Here is a 21,301-nt window from a genome sequence, read left to right as displayed (position 1 = left end):
TAAAGCTGGAATGGTTTTACTTGGCAAACTGACAATATTCTGGCTCGTGATTTCCTTGGTGTGCTGGTAATTCCTGCCTAGTGGCTGTCCAAGGGACTGAGGGTCGTACGTTGACCTCAAGGATAAATCTTTGATGTTATAGCCCCTCTGCTAAAGAGACAGCCCCCAGCATTTTACCGTTGATGCTATAATGAATCAAGATGTGGAAGACTAAAACTAGTACTTCTGTAACACTTGTATGCTGAAACACTTGGCATAGAGATGATGGCAGATCTGATGCTGAAAGCAACCTTAAAACATCATCAATAACTTTATTGTTTCTCAATACCCTGACATATGTTGCTGTGAATGCCAAACACTAAGTCTTCTTTTTCTTTTGTAGTCTTAAACACCACAAAATATGCACACACTTAGGATTCTCTTAAAGCTTGGAATAGCTACTTTTTCTAATTGTATTGCCAGTACTTCTTATCTCTTTCTCCTATTTACCTTAAATATATCAAGTCTCGCAACCTCAGCATTAAGGATTTTGGGCCAGATAATTCTTTGTGGGGCGGGAGCAGGGGCAGGGGCCGGGCAATGTGGGGGGTGGGGTTGTCCTGTGCAAACATGATGCTTAGCAGCATCCCCAGCCTCTACCTACTAGATGGCCAGTAACATCCCAGCTGCCCACCAATGGTATGACCAAAAATGTCCCCAAACATTGCCAAATTTCTCCCAAAGACAATCACTAATCTCATATACCAAAGCCTATTCTCAAGCACTTTTGGAATTATAACCTTAACACAATAGTCTTAGTGCTTCTTATTTTCTTTCTTGACCAATAAGGCTGGCCAAATGGAAAGCTTCAGCTTTTTACACATAATTTCCTAAAGTTGAATTTTTTTGGCCTTACTCAGGTAGAGGCAGATCCTGACATACTATACTAGCATATGAAAATAGGTCTGTACATTTTTGAGCACCCAAAGTGGTAAGACACATTCTTGAAAACAGCTTAAAAATTTCTGTAGATAACACCACAAATAATCCACACAATACTTCAACAAGCATTTATTAAACGCCTACTATGTGCTCAGCACTATACTAGGCACTCGGGGGTGCAGAGATACAAATGTAAAAGTTATTATTCCTGCCCTCAAGGAGCTTACAATTTAATTTTGGAAATAAATACAAATATGAAACTATAACACAGAGTGCTAGAAAATAATTACAAAGCAACATATAAGTACATGGACCACAGTATAAACTCAAAGGTAAGTGCTGAGGCAGCACAGAATGAGGGAGGTCACCACATAAGGTGATGTCAATCAGGGAGAGCTAACTCAGAAGATATAAAGATAAGCTTTGAAGGGAGTGATGAACATGAGCTGGGACCAAAGAGCAATCTAAGCAAAAAGAATAGCATGAGAAAGGCACAGAGGCAAGAGCTTGTAAGACATCAGTAGAAGGCTGTAGGAAGTTTGAATCTGTTGAATCAAGGTGAATATGCTAGAGAGTAATGAAGGCTGATGAATATTAAGCATAGAGGTAATGGAGAATTTGGAACACCACTGCTCCATAGGAATTATCTACTGGGTGTTACTTAGTGAAAATGAAATTTTACAATAGAGATATTGTAAAAAACAGGTGTTTGAGGAGGATTGCCTTGGAAAAATTATCTACTGGGTGTTACTTAGTGAAAATGAAAATTTTACAATACAAATATTGTAAAAATGGAGTTTGAAGAGGACCACCTTGGAAACTTTATACAAGATGGGGATCCTGGGAGCAAGGAAATTGGAAAAAAAAGAATTACAGTAATCTGGGCCTCAGATCTACAAGAAAGGCTATAATGGGATGTGAGAAATGGGAGATCAAGCCTCAAGGAGAAAACTGATTAAAAACTAGACTGACAGCAAGTGTTTGGACATGGAGAATGGAGAGCAGAAAAAGATAACTCCAAGGCTGGGGTAAAAATATGAAAGGTGGTGACACTTTTCAGGGCAAAGGAATTAGGCAATGAGGCCTGTTTAAAAAGAAAACAGGGATTGGCGATATATGGTGATGAATCCTGTTTTCAAATATCAAGTTGTACAGGTACCTGTGGAAAATTCCGAAAGTCACAAACTGACCCACAGGGTGGGAAAAATGAAGTCATTCGAATACAAATAGTAGGTATAAACAATCAAAATGGATAAACAGGAGTATAGAAAATAAAGTGAATAAAAGATAGACGGGAGATTATTCTCAGCGGAGAAGAGAAGGGGGAGTGGGTGGAAAGATCAGTCAAAAAAAGAAAGCCAGATATTAGAGAAAAAGGTTCCCACAAGCCAAAGGAGGGAAAATTCAACAATATAAAATATAAATTAGATCAAAAAGGACATTAAAAAAAAAAAAAAAGGCCTTACTATTTGTCCACTGGTGAGTCTACGAACATTTCACTGGAATGCTAAGTATGAAAGCCAGCAAGAAGAAGTTTTAAGAACAGATTAAAAAAAAAGGGGGGGTTGAAAAGCGGAAGACATGTTTGAAAAACCATGAACAACAGAGGAGAAATAGAATGGTAGTAGAAATGGGCAATGAGGTTGAAAGCATTTCACATTTTATGCTGCAGATGAACTTACTATTGTTATCCTAACTGACCATCTGCCTGGCCTGGTACATGGATATTTCATTTCCCTCCACAATTCTACTTTCCCTTTGGCAGTTTAGAGAAAAATTATATTTGAATTTATTATTGGTTTATCCTCCCAGTTACTCTGTTAAATTATGTTTTGTTTGCACAATTTAGTTTTATGGTACTACAAAGCATCAGCACTTAAAAATGATATAACTATAACCCCAAAGGGCATTTTCAACCAATTTACCAGTAATTCTAATGTATTTGCACTCTACTGCATATTCTCTTCCCCAGTACCTCTCATGACAAGGGCTACATATTTTTAAGCAGCTGACTAGATTACCATGTACATTATACACAGCACAGCACAGTAGTCAGAAGCACAGGCTCTAGTCTAGAATCAAACTGTGTGGATCAGAATCAGTTTTATCACATACTGGCTGTGTGATATTGGTCAACTCACTCAACTCTCTAAGCCTCTGTTTCCTCATCTATAAAATGGGGGATAAAATAATACCTACTGATATGGTTTGGCTGTGTCCCCATTCAAATCTCATCTTGCATTGTAGCTCCCACAATTCCCACGTGTCGTGGGTGGGACCAAGTGGGAGATAATTGAATCATGGGGGCAGAACTTTCCTGTGCTGTTCTTGTGATAGTAAGTCTCATGAGATCACACTGTTTTATAATGAGGAGTTCCCGTGCACAAGTTCTCTCTTTGCCTGCTGCCATCTATGTATAAGACATGATTTGCTCCTCCTTGCCTTCCACCATGAGTGTGAGGCATCCCCAGCCATGCAACTGTGAGTCCATTAAACCTCTTTCCTTTATAAATTACCCAGTCTCAGGTATGTCTCTTTATTAGCAGCATGAGAACAGACTAATACACTTATTATGAGCCTGAGAAAGGCATAACAGGGTTGGGCACACAGTAAGTGCTCAATAAATGTCGGTTATTATTATCTGGAGACTCAGAACCAACAGTAAAGTTAACTGCTCTGTTTGGGAATCAATCACCATATTCTAGCTCTGCACCTTGCTCCACGGAGAAAATCTTTGAAACCTAACATGCCTCTCCCAGGGCTATGTTGGATGGCATTAGAGTTATGAAAGAACCACCTTATCATGTCAGTTCCTAAAATGAGAAGCTTAGGATGGGAGGAAAAAGTACTGATGAACCGTTCATTTCAGGTAACATAAAGATAGAATCTATAGGATAAAGGAGCTTAATGAATGCCATTCACAGTTAAGAGCTCAAAATAACACACAGCCTGGTCAATAATATTCTATGCTAAGAGTGTGAACTTGAGACAAAGAATGATTTATAATGATGTCCTCAAAGAATCCACAGCCTTTTTCTATTGTCTTATACCGTTTGGCTAATTCTATATATGTGCTGTATCAGCTTTGATAATTCTTTCAAGACACAGTCTTTTCTCACACCGAATATAACACTGATTTTTCTAGTCATTATTTTCTCCGAATTTATGCCAGATGCTTAGTGATTCTGAGATTTAAGTAATCTGGCTACACATTACTCTGAATACTGACACATAAAGAGACTTTAGCTAGTACATATGTACACATTTCAATATGTTGCTCTGGTCTATGGCCATACCACCCTGAATGCACCCAATCTTGTTACTATGTTGCTTTGCTAAAAGGGCTTTTTATTGGAATAGAAGAGAAGCGTTCTTCTAAAGTGTACGGCAGGTGTGTGTGTGTATACATACACATGTGTACACACACATGTATTTTCCCTCTGACAATGCACCTATCATATGTAATACCTGCATACAAGGTAGTACTGGCCCCAGGAAGAATCAGTATCTTACAGAGGGTAAGGCACAACTGAAACAGAGAGCGAAGATCTAGATATGACCAGATTTAGTTGTTTCTGGTTTCTTAAAATTTCAAATACAAAGAAATTAGGAATGGTAACTTATAAATCAAAAAAAGAAACAAGAGAAGGGAGAATAAAATAAAGGATAATGAAAAAGACTGTTGGAAACCAATTTGACAAGTGATGGGTGCCTTCATTCACCAATAGCTCAATGAAATTGATGTAAATAATTCTGATGTTGTTAGTAGTCAAAGTGGGCCATAGGGAGGCAGAGAAGGAATGTTATAGGGAAAGAATTTATGATCCAAAAGGTGGTCCTCTATGAGATAAGATTTTGATTGCTATTTTTGACCCATCAATCATAAAATAATATGATTAAGTGTTATTTCTTTTCAAGATAGTCACAGGGTGAAATTATGAAGCTTTCATCAGAACCTATTTTTTTTTTTCTGAATAGGCTTAATGTAATCAATTTTAAGTTTGAAGGTTAATTTTGGAAAGCCCAAAATTAATTCCAACTCTGGTAAATAAGTGGCTACTCAAATGGTAAAACTAAAGTGTAAGAGTAATAGAGGGTTTTCTCATATGGGTTATTAAATGGGAATTCTAAGAATGTTCCAAATATTTGGAAGAATACAGTAGTACTATTGGAATAACAGTACTTGGGAATAACAAGTGACAACCCACATTGGATGCGTAAGTTCTGGCATGTTACTTTAAACCAGTCTCATTACTTTATATAGTATTCCTTGGTATAATGAAAGCCTCAAAGATGAAATATAGTGCCTGGTGATACCGAGTTTAATAGTACCTCTCTGTTGGTAGATTACAGACATGGATTACAGATCAAGTGCACCAGAGTTCAAAAGAATGAAAAACTGTGAGGTAAGATATTAGATTACCACTGTGGATATTAAAGTCATATAAACTAATGGCAAGAAACAGATGGAGAATAACGAGTGAGGTGCTAAGGCCATCTAAAGAGGTGGGTGCAAGGTAGTGATAGGAGTGACAGACCATCTAGTCAGGGAGTTTGCACAGGCTGATAAGAACCTGAGAAAGCAGTACTGTAATGGGCCAAAAAGGATGAGTATACATTCTTTGTAAGGTTTTTATCTTCCTAAAGCATCTTTGTCTCCTTCTCCTACCTGATGCCATAACTAGCATAGTGCAAACTATTTGTACCACAGTGTACAGTGGGGAGGTAGAAGGAGAGTCAGAAGTCAGCAAAATGTGTAACTATCCAAGATCAAGAGCAGCTGGGCTGAGTCTCCACTCACCTCTTTCTCTGTATTACTCCCATAACCATCACTATATGTGTCCACTTCCTTTGCTGACACAGGTACTGGGACTGGGGGTGGTGAAGGATATATATAGATGCTTAATGATTCAATGGAGTCAGTGAAGGTGATACATGAAGAAAAATGCTGGAGTGCTGTTAAAAATATAGCATTCTGAGTTTGTATGGGAATACAAATTTCCACTGACTAGAAGGAATATTAGAATAAAAAAATGCACACTTAAGCATAAATACATTAAGTGTCTGTAAAATTTTCCTAGAAAGCTACATACAAATATAAGTTTCACACAGAAGCTACTTGTGACTCTAAAGCAGCTTCTTAGATCAGATTAGGAATACAAGGGCACCTTCAAGGGAATAAATGGGAGAGAGGGATCACAGGAGATAGGAAGAAGCAGAGGAACTAGGAGTAGCAGCCTCTCTCAAATCTATAGCTACTCACCTAAAAGACAAACTTAAGTACCTCAAGCCACGACAAGCAACTTGCTCTAATGCTATTTTAAATTTCTAAAGGATACATTTGTCAGGAGCTCCATCAGATACTTTCAAAGACAGTCAAGCTAATCAAACCCCAAGGCACTGGGCCCAAATTACTGAAGAGCTATCCTAATTTTGCCACCACTATAGATTCTGACACTAAAGTTGTGATGACCTTTCTGCCTTTTAGTACACTGAAAGACCTCTCACTGATGTGTGGTTTCTCTAATGCTGAATAATGCTCAAATTGTAACTGAAGTTGTTCCTAAACGCCTATGGATTCAGATTTTTCACCACTGTGGATTCTCTGATGTCGAATGAGACTCGACCTCTGAATAAAGGCTTTCCCACACTCATTACATTGGTAGGGCTTCTCCCCTGTGTGAATTCTCAGGTGTTGAATGAGACCAGTGTTCCCATTGAAAGCTTTCCCACATTCTTTACATTTATAGGGTCTTTCTCCAGTGTGGATTCTCTGATGTTCAATAAGGCCTGACTTCTGACTGAAGGCCCTCCCACACTCATTGCATTTGTAGGGTTTCTCCCCAGTGTGGCTCCTCTGATGACCAATAAGATGTGAGCTCCGCCTGAAGGTTTTCCCACACTCATCACACTCATAGGGCTTCTCCCCCGTGTGGATTCTCTGATGTCCAATGAGGTGTGAGCTATGACTGAAAGCTTTCCCACACTCATTACATTCATAGGGTCTCTCCCCACTGTGGATTCTCTGGTGCAGAATAAGGCCCGCACTCTGACTGAAAGCCTTCCCACACTGATTGCACTGATATGGCTTCTCCCCAGTGTGGATTCTCTGGTGCAGAATCAGGCCTGTGTTCTGACTGAAGGCTTTACCACACTCCTTACAGTGATAGCGTTTTACCTTGTTGTGGATATCCTGATGTGAAAGAAGGGCTGACCTGTAACTGAAGGCTTTACCACACACATTACACTGATAGGGTTTCTCCCCAGTGTGGATTCTCCAGTGGCGAACAAGGCCTGAGCTCTGAGCAAAACTTTTCCCACATTCATCACATTTATGTCGTCTCTCTTGTGTGGGATTTCCCCGCTGCCTCTCTAATCTGCCCAGAAGGTCTCGGGCTTCTCCATGCTCAAGACCCCTGATAATATCCCCGTTGCATTTTGCAGCTGTCTCTCCATGTGGTTGGATTCCAGTAGATATTACCTGTTTTGATGCTAATTCCCTGTTCTCATTCCTGGTCTCACCACCTGAATAAAAATGTAATAAATAAACATTAAGCCAATGTCACATCCTATTCTTTATGGTAGGAGAAAGGAACTGAAGATAGGGAAAAAGGAAAGTACACATGAACAGCTATAAGTAAACACAAAACTTCTGTCTCCAAAACAGCTTCTTAATAGTGACCTTGCTTAATATGAGCTAGTCAACTGGGAAAGAGGTACCATTAAAAAAAAAAAAGGTAACTGGAAGGGGAACTAAAGTCAGGAAAGGATCAACTGAGGTAAGATGAAAGCTGGGGAGTGAGAGGAATATGAAACTACTAAAAAAACTAATGAGCAGGACAGAAATGGGAAAACACCCCAAACAGTCATCAAAAGGGAGGAGATACAATTAATTTATGTGAGAAAAATCTATGTAGGAATCCCATGACAACTTGGAGAAGAAATGTATGAACTCAGACAGCACCTGTGAGATGTCAATTTCCAACTGGCAAACACGCCAGTACCCTAGTACAAAATATAAGGAAGTTCTGGACAGGAGAACAGAAGTTTCATGTAAGATTTCAAGAAGTCTAAACATTATATCCCTCCGTTGGATCCTGAGCTTAAACTCAACTGTCTTTCAGAAAGGCTGTAGCTACTATACACATAAACAACAAACAAACAAAAAATCTAAAATGACAATAATCACCACAGTTCTCCTTACCCAGGGAGAACACGTTTCTGAAATTTTCTGGCCTGTTATCTCTACTCAGATCCTTCTGTGATGGATCAAGAAGCCACTCCTCTCGAATAAGGGACACGGCCATGTCTTCAATCTTCTCCAAAGTCTGAAACAAAACAAGATACCCATTTGGGGACTGTGATTCTTCCACAGCTCAAACCTAGAGCTTGGGAGATCCACCAGTATTGGGAGAAGATTACAACTTGGAAATGTACTATGTAAAGGGATATGAATAGCCAGGAAGAAGAGGAAAATGCATGAGATCAATTGGGGGAAATTTAGGATCGATCTGTCCCTAGGCAAAAGAATTTTTGGGATAAGTTTTTGGGTAGGTACTGCTACAAACTAGACAGTCTAGATATAGGGCAGATGCCACAAACACTGACAAGCACAGCTATGGGGTTTCAGTGAGAAGGAGCACAACTCACCTGGAACCCTGCTGTGAGAAGTGTAGCTGTCATTTCCTGGTCTCCAGAACTTCCTTTCTGGGAAGGAGTAGGACTCTGGGAAGTAGACATGGCTGAGAGGAGAAAGGAGCTATGAATGAGACCAGTCCTGTCCTGTGGTTGTGGGAGTCGGCAGTCACCAATTCCAAATTATTTTTATTTCAGCAGATATACACGTATGCCAAAGATTTTGCACATGAAGTGCTGATATCTTGGATTCTGGGCCCATATCTATGGTTGCCCCACAAAACACATGCACCCCAATGTCCCTGAAGTCAGACTGAAGTTACAGTCAAAAATAGAAAGTATACTGGTTTCCTAACAGGAATCACTTTTCAATTTCTTCTCTACCATCAAAACTACTTCTATCTTTGTGCTTGTACACAGTATTTCCTTAGGTCCTGTTCTCTTGGCAAACCAAGTATCAGAATCAATCAATCTCTATTAATTCATTATCTTTCTGAAATGTCTACTATGGCTTCCAGTATTTGCTTTCTATAGATATCAAACAACTTACTATTAAAATATAGATTACTGTATCTCAGGCAACAAGCTTTAGGACTTTAGACAAGAATTATTAAGAGTGTTTTAATGCTTCTTTAGAAATATTAAAAAGTCATATTTATAAACTAAATCGCATAAATGAAAAAATATGAAATGCAGGGGAAGATGAGATTGGAACATCTCATTCTGCAATAAAGTAAAAAAAATTCTCAAAAAACGATGGGAAAATGTCAAGAGGATACAAGAGCCAGACTGAAGGGGCCTTCTGTGGCCAAATCTGAAATGATTTAGCAAAATAAAGACAGTGGCCGAGCACAGTGGCTCATGCCTGTAATCCCAGCACTTTGGGAGGCTGAAGTGGGCAGATCGCTTGAGGCTAGGAATTCGAGACCAGCCTGGCCAATATAGTGAAACCTCGTCTCTACAAAAATTAGCCAGGCATGGTGGCATGTGCCTGTAATCCCAGCTACTGGGGAGGCTGAGGCATATGAATCGCTGGAACCCAGGAGGCAGAGGGTCCAGTGAGCTGAGATCACTGTGATCACAGTGAGCCACTGCACTCCATCCTGGATGACAGTGAGACTCTGTCTCAAAGACAAAACAAAAACAAAATAAAGACAGTAACAGAATATTTATGGAATAAATAGGAATTTATGAGTCCATATTGATAAAGAAAAAATAATAAAATTGGGACAAGGGAACACTCTCCTTTACAATAAAGAAATGTAGAAGAAATGACACAGTTAGAAAACCACTACTTCATAACTATTTCAGTAATCACTAAGTCAGTTAAGAAGCACCAATGAACACTAAAACTAGTGTTTTAACAAGAAAAGTTTAATGAGGACTAAGATATTTAAATACACTCAAGAGTATCTTCCACAAATTATTTATTACTTATTAGTTACAAATTACTTATTAGTTACAAAGGGAAAAATAGTAACTATACAAGAATAACTTTAACCAAGTCATCAAAGATAACACCACCAATAATAGGACAAATTCCTGTTGTACCCTTAAGAAGGAGTACAACATCTCTTGTTAAGATTTAGGTCCTGTATCCTTGGCAGGGTGAGGTGTTCCTGCCAAGTATATATGACCTCAATGTAAACATGATCAAACATCATGCAAATCCAAATTGCAGCCATTCTACAAAATAACACACCTGTACTGTTCAAAAAAAAGAAAGGTTGAGGAACTGTTCCAAATTAAAGGAGACTAAAAAGCCATGACAATTAACCACAAAGTGTGAATCCGGACTAGACTCTGAACCAGAAAGGACATAATTGGGGCAACTGGTAAAATATGAACTGTGGCCTAGGTTGGTATTGTAGCAATACTACATTTCTTAATTGTGATAAATTTAGGAATGTATTTATTTAAGTTACCTAAGAAATGCTCTTGTCTGAGGAAATACATACTGAATATTTCCAAATGAAGTGGCATGACACTACCAGCATAACCCCAAAAACACCTGTGTTGTAAATGTACTGGGGTAACAGAAATACGCAACTACATAAAAAATAGCCAAATTATTTAATTTGTCCATGAGTTTACCACTAGAATGAATAATCTATATTTAAAGCCTAAACATTTAAACACAGACATTGGGACTGGTCTGTAAACAGGATTTTAGTTCCTGGGTCTTCAGGAACGAGATAGGTATCCCAAATGGACATTTTTTTTTTTTTTTTTTTGAGATGGAGTCTCGCTCTGTTGCACAGGCTGGAATGCAGTGGCATGATCTTGGCTCACTGCAAGCTCTGCCTCCCGGGTTCATGCCATTCTCCTGCCTCAGCCTCCTGAGTAGCTGAGACTACAGGTGCCCGCTAATTTTTTGTATTTTTTTTTTTAGTAGAGATGGGGTTTCACCATGTTAGCCAGGATGGTCTCGATCTCCTGACCTCGTGATCCGCCCACCTCGGCCTCCCAAAATGCTGGGATTACAGGCGTGAGCCACCACACTGGCCCCAAATGGACTTTTATTTCTACTTCCCCTCCTTATTATCAATGAAATCTGGCTACTCACCTCTCTCTTGTGACCCTTGGGGCACTGGAGATTTATGCTGGGTTGCTTCAGATTGGAGCTGAGTATTTGGAGGCTCTGGTGCAGATTCTGAATGTACTACCTCCTCCCAGAGTACTCTATGTCCATGTACACGAGCTGAGACCTGGAAACAACAAACAGTTGAATAATAAGAAATTCCTTTGCGAAATGTAATGAACAATGAAAGAGGACCAAGAACACATCTATAGCGATATATACTTGGGGAAGGAAGCAGCGGACTCTCCCTTACTCCTTAGGGACAGTAAGGAACACCAATATGTAGATGAGCACAGAAAGAAAGGCATCATTTTTGTTTAGTACTAAAGGAAAAGCTTTCTGCGGATGCCTTCCCTGCTACACAGAACACCAATATTTTGTGCTCCTAAGGCAGAAGAAGGAGGAAAATAACAAACTTAAAGCAGTGCTATGCAGTAGAAAAATCTTTTAATAAGGAACTAGAAAGCCTGATTTCTGGTCTCAAATTTACCTTTAATTATTTGGGTGTCCCTGAAAAAGTAACTTAAGCTTCCTATACATTAAGTTCCCATCTGGCAAATAAGAACAACACAGTTGTAGGGACATTATGACAAAAAAAAAAAAAAAGGATTTATATCCTTTACAAACATAAAAAGAACTCTACAAGTACGAGTCATAACTACACTAAAACTATTTTCATCCTTATCCAACAGAAACTGATGCTAAGCATCTGCTCTCCCACTGTGATGCCTATGTCCCTCTACCAAGCTTCCAGGACTCCCACAGTCACAGCATGCACACCTCCTTCTACTTACTGGTCGTCCTAGTATATCAATCTGCCTTTCCAAATCCTCTAATAGGGTCACCACCTCCTCTCCGTTCTCTAGCTGATGTTCCTTAACCAAAGTCTGGAGCTCCTCAGGTAGGATGGTCAAGAACTGCTCCAGCACCAGCAGCTCCAGGATCTGCTCCTTGGTGTTCAAATCTGGCCTCAGCCACTGATGGCAAAGTGCCCGTAGTTGGATCAGAGCTTCTCGGGGTCCTAGTGTCTCCTGGTAGCATAACTGCCTGAAGCGCAGGCGGAACAGTTCTTGGCCAGGAGGGTTATTCTCATGCAGACTAGATTCCTGGTCCCAACCATGATCCTCCTCTACCTTGACGATTACAAGATCCTCTTCAGGAGTCTGGTCTGGTGGGGATGGGGCTGACGGCTTTCTTGATTCTTCAGCCATTAGAGCCTGAAAAGTTCAGTAGGTTCGTTTCCACTATCTTCTTTATCTTCTTAAGAGAAGACTCTTCTGAGGGCCTCTTTCTAAGGGTACTTCTTCATGAAGAAAATATGATAGTGTTAAGGCAAGTCAAAAGTCACTGTAACTTACTATGGTATCTTAACAAGTTCCTTATCATGACATGGACTTCACGGTTCAGCCAACTAAATGATCCTCCCCACTGTTCCAGAAATAACTTCTTACTTCCCTAACTTTCTGCCATGCCAGTCACGCCAAACCCATCCATAGAAAAACCCCTTCCTTCTGCTTTCATCAGCATGTTTGGGATGTGGAACATGGCTAAGCAAAGTCAGGAAACTATGTAGACTGGGTCTAGTTGAAATTCTGTGTTCAATCTCAGCTAGCCTTCAGGGCTGCTCATTTAACCCCTTTTAGCCTTTGTTACACCAGCTGTACTAACCTGGTTCTACACACTTCAGCTCTCAACCTTTCCCTTACTTGTAACAGATGAGACTAATTTCCATATAATCTAATTCAAGGTATTGTCAAAAACTTTCCTAACACTTTGCTCTTCTCCACCCAACATTCCTTATCCTACCTGTGCCCCCCATCTTTCCTCCTATCTCAAGGTTAATTTCCTCTACTATGGATGTGACCTCCAACTCAAAAACTCTCTATAGAGCACTCCAAGGAACCAGGATGCCCTATTGACACCTACAATCCAAAAGTCTACTCCTACACTCAAAAGGCTACATACCATATGATTTTATTGATGTGAGATTCTGGAGTGGGAATCTCACATAAAATCATATGGTATGTAGCCTTTTGAGTCTGGCATCTTTTACATAGCATAATACATTTGTTTTTAATCAATGATGCATCAGCAGTTTGTTCCTTACGTGGATGAATGTTTAAATGTTTATCCACTTCCCAGTTGAGCAATATCTGAGTTGTTTTGTTATCACTGAATAAAGCCACTATGAACATCTGCATGAGTTCTGGTGTGAGTGTAGTTTTCATTTTATTTGGGCAAATATTCAGAGGTAAACTTGCTGTGTCATAAAACACATATATGTATAACTTTATAAGAAACTGCGAAACTGTTTTCCAAAGCACTTTGCATTCCACTACCTGTATATGAGAACTGCAGTTGCTCACCAATTTGACCAGCACTTGATATTGTTTTTGCTTTTAATTTTAGATATTCTAATAGGTGTATGTGTGGTGGCAACTCATTATGGTTTTAACATCTCGTATGATTTTAGTATGCATTTCTCTACCAATAATGTTGAGCATCTTTTTCTATGCTTACTTAACATCTGTATATCTTCTTTAGTGAAGTATTTGTTCAAAACTTTTACCTATTTTTAAATTTAGTTATTTTAAAATTAGGTTTTAAGCATTCCTTATATACTCTGGACACAAGTCCTTTATGAGATATGTAATTTGCAAGTATTCACTCTTTTTCATTCTTTTCACAGGGTCTTTTGAAGAAAAAAAGTTCATTTTTTTTAGTGACTGTGCTTTTTGTGTCATATCTAAGAAATCTTTGCTTAATCCAAGGTCACAAATATTTTCTCCTGTTTTTTACTAAAAGTTTTATAATTTTAGGTTTCACATTTAGGCCTATGATCCATTTTGAGTTAATTTTTGTATAAAATTTGAGGTATGGATGGAGGTTCATTTTAAGGATTTTCCTTTACGTACTCAACTGTCTTTGTGTATTTGTCAAATATCAGCTCACTATATGTATGTATATATAAGGGTCTATTTCTGGAATCTCTATTTTGTTATTTGACCATCTATTCTTTCACCAATACAGAATAGTCTTGATTGTGTGACTTTTAAAATCTTGAAACCAAGTAGGTGTGAGTCTTGCAACTTTGTTGTTCATTTTCAAAATTATTTTCACTTTTCTAGTTCTGTTGTCATTTGATACACATTTTAGAATCGGTGTATTAATTTCTACAAAAATTCTTGAATTGGATTTGTACTGAATCCATAGCTCACTTTAGGGACAATTGATAGCTCAACAATACTGAATTTTCCATTCCATGAATACAATATGTCACTCTGTTGAAGTCTTCTTTGACTTCTTTCATCAGTACTGACACTACCTTCTTAAAGGACAAGATAAAATACTGTTGCCTTTAAAATCCTTTCCTGGTGTCTCCAATTCTAAATTATTTTCCTCTCATTCTATACCTCTGTTACTTAAATGTGTATTGTTTTAATGTGACTTTCCCAATAACTGTATATTTATTAGTTCTAAAGGAATTCTGACTTCGTAACTTAATTGTATTTTCCCCAGAGGCAAAGATCTATATCTTTATCTTATTGATAGACTCGAAGAACATTAGCTGTATTTACAATAGCAAACACAGAACATGTTTATATTTCTTGTAAGAGTGAGGTTTAAAAACAAGACCTGACGTCCAAAAAAAGTTCAATTTCATGATCTTATTTCTTTGTGAAATATGTCTATGGTTTCCATCTTTGGTATAGACATCATCTCTTGCCTAGAATCGCAATGGTAACTTTGGTTATGCTTTTTTCCCATTCATGTTCTACAGTATTGCCTACCGTGGGTTGAAATGTGTCCCCCAAAAAGATATGTTGATTTCCTAACCTCTAGTACCTGTTGATGTGACCTTATTTGGAAACAGGGGCTTTGCAGATGTAATCAACTTAAGATGAAGTTATACTGGAATGGAAGCCAATACAACTGGCACACTTTTAAAAGGAGAAAAGACACAGAGAGACTCTCAGAAACGAGAAGGTCATGTGAAGACACAGACACACAGATGAATGACAGCTAAGTGACTACAGAAGCAGAGACGGAGTTATACAGCGCAAGCCAAAGCTTGTCAATGACAAGAAGCTAGAAGAGCATGGCTCTGGCGACACCCTGATTTTGGACATCTAGCCTCCCTAACTATGAGACAGTAAGTGTCTATTGTATTAAACTACCAGGTTTATGATACTTTTTTTTTTTACAGTAGCCCTATACTGCAGAGAGATTTTTTAAAAATATGTAGTATGACTCACTTTCTGAAAATATTTCAATAGGAACCAAATTATTTAGCATGGTATGCAAGGCCCTTTATGAATGTAAACCTGGCTGGCTTTATCTACTTTAAACTCACATAAAGCCTTTTTGGGCTGTGGCTTTCTCATACTTCCATTCTACTACAGAGTTCTTTACTCTAGCTCAGTGGTTCAAAACTGATGGCAATATTGTCCTTATCCCCATCCCAGGGACCTTTGGTAATACCTGTAAATATTTTTGTTGTCACAACTTGGGGGGAAGGGGTGCTACTATTATCTCATACATAGAGGCCAGGGATCCTACAACGCTCAACATAGCCCCCACCACAAAGAATTATTTGGCCCAAAGTGTCAACGCCAAGGTTGATAAATCTTGGTCTAGCTAAAACCATTCAACTTTTTTTTTTTTTTTTTTTTTTTGAGACAGAGTCTCACTCTGTCGCCCAGCCTGGAGTGCAGTGGCACAATCTCGGCTCACTGCAAGCTCTGCCTCCCGCGTTCACGCCATTCTCCTGCCTCAGCCTCCCAAGTAGTTGGGACTACAGGCTCCTGCCACAATGCCTGGATAATTTTTTTGTATTTTTAGTAGAGATGGGGTTTCACCGTGTTAGCCAGGATGGTCTTGATCTCCTGACCTCGTGATCCGCCCACCTCAGCCTCCCAAAGTGCTGGGATTACAGGTGTGAGCCACTGTGCCCGGCCTAAAACCATTCAACTCTTAACTATAATTTATCTATTACCTTTTTCATGAGTTCTTCTCTGTCATCCCCCTGCCATTTGTCATTCCTACCAAAGCATTTTTTACATGGTCCAAATTTAGGACTTATCACATTGTGAGAATGGGTCATAGCCTTACTGCAAATGTTTATTGACAGAGGTGATCATTATCTTTGTATTTCAGGAAACACTGTAGAGAATGAAGAAGAATGTAAGTAAAGGTAGCATACCCAAAACCAGATGTCATAAGATGCTAACATCAAGATAAAACCAGAGACCTATAGTCCACAAAGAAGAGACAGGTACTTAGGAAAAAAATCAGATTACTGTACATATAGTTCCCCATACGGATCATCAAGGCAGCGCTTATCTTTCTAGTTTTTGGAGTTGCGGCGGGGGGTGGGGGTGGGGGTGGGGGTTGGTTTATAGACTCTTCAACCTAAAGAAAACACAGAACTTCTTTCCAGCAAAATGTCCACAGATACAAAATTGTACATTCAATTTTAGCAGGGTTCACAGACTCAAAGGCCATCTAAGAATGACAGAAAGGTTAAAAACAAACAAACAAACAAATCCTCCATAGAGAGTATGCACAGAAAAGGAAGCGAATTTGAAAATTATTTTTAAAGTTAGACAAGGCCAGGAACAACAGGGTGGAGAGTAAACTACAGATTAGAAGAACCAAGGAGCAAAAGATATGGTTAAATATATCAATTAACATCAGGGGTATAGTTCACTGATTACGATTTTACAGGAAAGTGGAGGAATTTGCTAGAATAGTGAGATTTGGGGGAAGAGAGAATTTGAGGAAGATGCTGAGATTTTTTTGAGAAAGGGTAATCAATTTGGTTTGAGCAAATTACCTATTTGTTTTTGTTTGAATAAATTATCTATAATTTTAAGATAATTTATTTTAAAATGATCTTAGCTCATTTTAAAATAATTTAATTTTTCAAATCAAAACAAACTTAAATTTTCTTAAAATAGCTTCTTGTGGTTTAATGTTAAAAAACTTAAAGGTCATTACATGGGACATAAATTCTAACTGTTTAGAATGTGATGTTATATAGTGATAGCCTTACCATGTTTTCTTGTAAATTTCCTTAAAGCCGAAGTTCATTTTTAACTACTGAACAACTGGCCATCTGTTACTGAACAATCCTCATCCATAATGGTTATAAAATATTTATTATTATTATCATTATTATTATTTAGGGACAGGGTCTCACTATGTTGCTCAGGCTTGAGTGCAGTGTCTATTCACAGATGCAATCCCACTTCTTACCAGTACAGGAGGCTATAAAATATTTTAATGTGAAGTGTGCAGCATTCAAGAACTTTATATTGTTGATGTGGTATTAAAAAGTCTCAATAGTAATACTGATGAAAACCAGCTAATTACCAGGTTTGTTCATTTTTTATACCAAATCGGCCAACAGGTCTTGCCCATTGCCCATTTTGATTATTCTATTTAGTGGCTAATTTTCCATATTTTTAAGTCTCTTCCCTCTCTAATCAGCTAGTTTTTGAGAATTACAACCTATAAATAACTGAGTGCAAAATTACTCCACTATGTACTTTCCTCTCAGTTTTGTGCGTACATGTCTGTATTAAGTTGGTGAGCACTGTGTGGATACAGACTGATTTTTACAGTCTCCTTAAATAACACCTAGTCAAGTTTACATGAGTTTAATATGCCATCTTTAAAGCTTCCTCTGAATTTTAAATGCTGTAATCCTGTGAGATACTGAAGGCACAACTCAATTTTAACAGCATTATTTTTTCAATAGTTGTAGAAGGAATGTATTCTTCCTTCAGACTAAGTCTAATTTGAGAAATGTTTGGGAACTGAAAACAAAACAAAAAAGACATTTTCCAGGATTTAAAATCCAAGAAAAAGTAGGTGAAGCAAATACTATGCTTTGTTATCTCAAATTGCATTAGCTGAAAGTTTTAATTAACATCATATTTTACATTTAACCACAACAGAAATTCAAAACATGTATGTATTTGCTAAAACAATGACTGTTTGTAAATATACTCAACGGAACTAACAAACAACAGAAATATGTTTTTAAAGGTGGTGGTGGCAGTCAAAGTAGCCTGACAAAAATTATTCATGACTAACCAGAGTTTTGGAAATGGGGACCTCCCAGAGTTCCTCGTTGGCTAACTTCAGTTTGCTTTAACAAATGAAATAGGCATTCTGATAACGCTGAATTCTGAATTACCCTGAAATTAAAAAAAAACAAAACAAACTTTCGTACAATTATCTAGTCAACACACCACCAGTTTCTGAAAACACTAAAGAAAGCAGAGTAACAGCAAAAATGGGTATGCATGGAAAACTGGGGCTTCCAAAAGCAAAATATGTCTTTTTTAAAAACTGAGAATTTTGTTGTGACCGAAACGCAAAATAGCGCTATCTGAAAACAATTCAGACTCTGGAAATAATTGGATAAAAAATAACATGGGGGGGTCAGTTCCCCATTTTAAGATAAACACGATCGACTACAAAATCATACCACAAAACGATTATCTATGAAGAAAGCTTCATAAAAGGTTCCCTCGCAAAAAGTTCGAGGGCAATGCGTGGGGACGTACTCTGCCTGTACCAGCAACTAAGGCGTCGGAATCGGTCCGCGGCGACGACCACCGCACAGGCCCCTCTGCGGACCCCTCACGCCAGTTCTCAGCTGCGGCCTGGACCAGCCACAAAGCACCCACTTTTCTCCGACCCAGAGCCCGACTGTACTCACTGTGAGTTGCAGAGGCGCCCCGGCGGGGGGAAGGTACGCTGCAACGGATAAACACACCCGGAAAAAGGTCAGGAAGTAAAGGCGATGAAAACTGTACTCCGACCAGGGCCCTCCGGCCACTAACTTCCAAATCTGCGGAGGCACAACACCGTCCAGCACGCATCTTGCCCCAAAGGCACTTCCGGAAGCTCTCTAGGAGTCCTGGAGGTCTAAAAGCTCTATGGTCTGCCGACTGCGGGTACAGGAGTACCACGCCCCTCACCTGCTGTGTGCTGTGCCTCAGGTTCATCTGCGTGCCTCAGGCTTCCCCGTCGCTGGGGCAGTGAACGTGCTGGGGAATAACGGACCTTGGTGTCCCCTCTGCCTTGTGTGCTCGTGCAGCTCCGCGCATTCGCTGACAATAGTAACGGCCCCCTGGGGGTAGATATCCGACGTAGGGAGGCTGGAGCTGTGTAAGGAGGCTAGGAAAGTGTTGGAGGAGGGAGCACTTCATGGTTCCTCAGGATTCCAACTGGACTCGCGTTTGGCCCCGTTACATACCCTGTACTTTACTGTTCATAAATATATTCATAAATATATCCAGTCCTCCCACATAGAGTACAAACTTCATGAGAAATTCCTGCTAATCACAGTTCATAGTTTTGTGAAATCCCTATGGCATGGCACTTAGGAATCGCATACTTTATTAAGTATTCAAAAAATCGTAATTAAATATATATTCTTTTTGGATCTTTACATATTTTCCACTCTTTCCTATGTTAATGAATTTCAATTGCTTACAACATCTGCTTTGCTGCTTAGCTGTTTTAATGCTAAACCTATGATGTAAGCTTGGGGAGTAAACCCTAGTTTTAATACCACAAAATTTGGGGAACAAATCTATGTTCATTCTTTTTTTGCTAGTCTTTTTTTTTTTTGAGACGGGGCGCTATTGCAGAGTGTGGTGGTGTGATCATAGCTCACGGCAGCCTCAACCTTCTGGGCTCAAGCAATCTTCCCACCTAAGTCCCCCAAGTAGCTGGGACTACAGGTGTGCACCAACCTCAGCTTTAAAAAATTTTTTCTTGTAGAAACGGGGTGGGGGGGGGGGTCTCACTATGTTGCCCAGGCTGGTTTCGAACTCCTGGGCTCAAGTGATCCTCCTGCCTCAGTCTCCCAAAGTCCTGGGATTACAGGCATGAGCCACCGCCCTGGCCCTATGTAATGAACAGACCTGTTGCATTACAGCCTTTTAACTTTTGAGACTAATAGTATTTCAGGGGTGGAGGTTGTGGCAAGCGTTAATTTTTGTTGTTTAGGTCTCATGTATTTATTTCCTTCAGCGCCTTTCCCAACCACCTATTTATTGAGTTCTCAGGGCTCCTCCAATTTTCACCTTAGTTTCCCTCTTTATCTGCTCCTGCTGGTAGCTACCACCACCGTTTCTATCCCTTCCCAATTACTAACTCCCCAAATTTTGTGTACTGACAAAGTTGTTTTGATTTAAGGGTTTTGTCATCTAATTATCACATGAAAACAAGTAAATAATAGTAAACACTAGGAAGCTACAGTGCTTCTGGACTCCTTCAAAGCACTTATTTTTGCTTTTTATTTCACAGCTGTTGCTTTCCAACTGGGATGGTAACTGGAAGTAACTGGTGACAGATTAGAACTCTACTTTGTTTCTTTTTTTACATTTAAAAAATAACTTTTTTGGCTGAGCAAGGTGGCTCATGACTGTAATCCCAGCACTTTGGGAAGCTGCGGGAGGATCACCTGAGCTCAGGAGTTTGAGACCAGCCTGGCCAACATGGCAAAACCCCATCTTGGCAAAAAATACAAAAATTAGCCGGGCATGGTGGTGGGCTCCTGTAGTCACAGCTACTCCAGAGGCTGGGGCAGGAGAATCACATGAGCCTGGGAGGCAGAGGCTGCAGTGAGCTGAGATCCTGCCATTGCACTCCAGCCTGATCAGTGGAGCAAGACCCTGTCTCATCTTAAATAAACAAACAAATAATTTTTAAGTCTGAAGTTGTGCACATACATAGTTGTACAAATTCAATGTGCACACAACTATGACTGCACATACTATGTATAAAATTGTGTACACACAGGAAGTAAAATAGCATCATGCTATAGGCAGTTTTCTCAAACTGGACACACAGACACCGATTATAACAGATAAAATTGATAAATTTGACTTCAAAATTTTAAATTTAAATTCTCATGAGAATTTAAATCTTCTCAAAAAAAGCACCATTAAGAAAGTGAAGAAAAAGCTATACACTGGAAAATATTTGTAATACATCTATCTGACAAAGAACTATCCAGAATATATAAAGAACTCTCACAATTAAATGAATAAGATAATTCAACACAAATAGGCAAAATATTTGAACACTTTGTGTACAAAAGATAAAAGAATGGCCAGTATGCACACTAAAAAGTAATAA

General features: G+C 39.1%; 1 protein-coding gene across 6 annotated transcripts; it reads right to left on the bottom strand.

Moving 5' to 3' along the window:
- Positions 1–1,035: 1,035 nt before the first annotated feature.
- Positions 1,036–19,812, bottom strand: LOC101012229 (zinc finger protein with KRAB and SCAN domains 8). 6 transcript variants are annotated; one of them, XM_017957697.3, is made up of 7 exons: positions 18,870–19,811; positions 18,239–18,342; positions 11,932–12,440; positions 11,123–11,264; positions 8,572–8,663; positions 8,126–8,249; positions 1,036–7,446 (listed from the first exon to the last, which is right to left on the bottom strand). In XM_017957697.3, exons 3-7 carry the CDS (start codon positions 12,346–12,348, stop codon positions 6,485–6,487), a joined length of 1,737 nt encoding a protein of 578 aa, XP_017813186.1. In that variant the 5' UTR covers positions 12,349–12,440; positions 18,239–18,342; positions 18,870–19,811; the 3' UTR covers positions 1,036–6,484. The 6 variants fall into 6 exon arrangements, with proteins under 6 accessions (XP_017813186.1, XP_017813187.1, XP_017813190.1 ...); XM_017957698.3 differs by having other exon boundaries at positions 11,932–12,437; XM_017957701.3 differs by lacking the exon at positions 18,239–18,342 and having other exon boundaries at positions 12,271–12,440; positions 18,870–19,812.
- Positions 19,813–21,301: the final 1,489 nt, after the last annotated feature.

This window comes from Papio anubis, chromosome 6, assembly GCF_008728515.1.
Source record: "Papio anubis isolate 15944 chromosome 6, Panubis1.0, whole genome shotgun sequence".
Lineage (NCBI taxonomy): Eukaryota > Metazoa > Chordata > Mammalia > Primates > Cercopithecidae > Papio > Papio anubis.
This window is presented reverse-complemented; position numbering and strand designations above follow the sequence as displayed.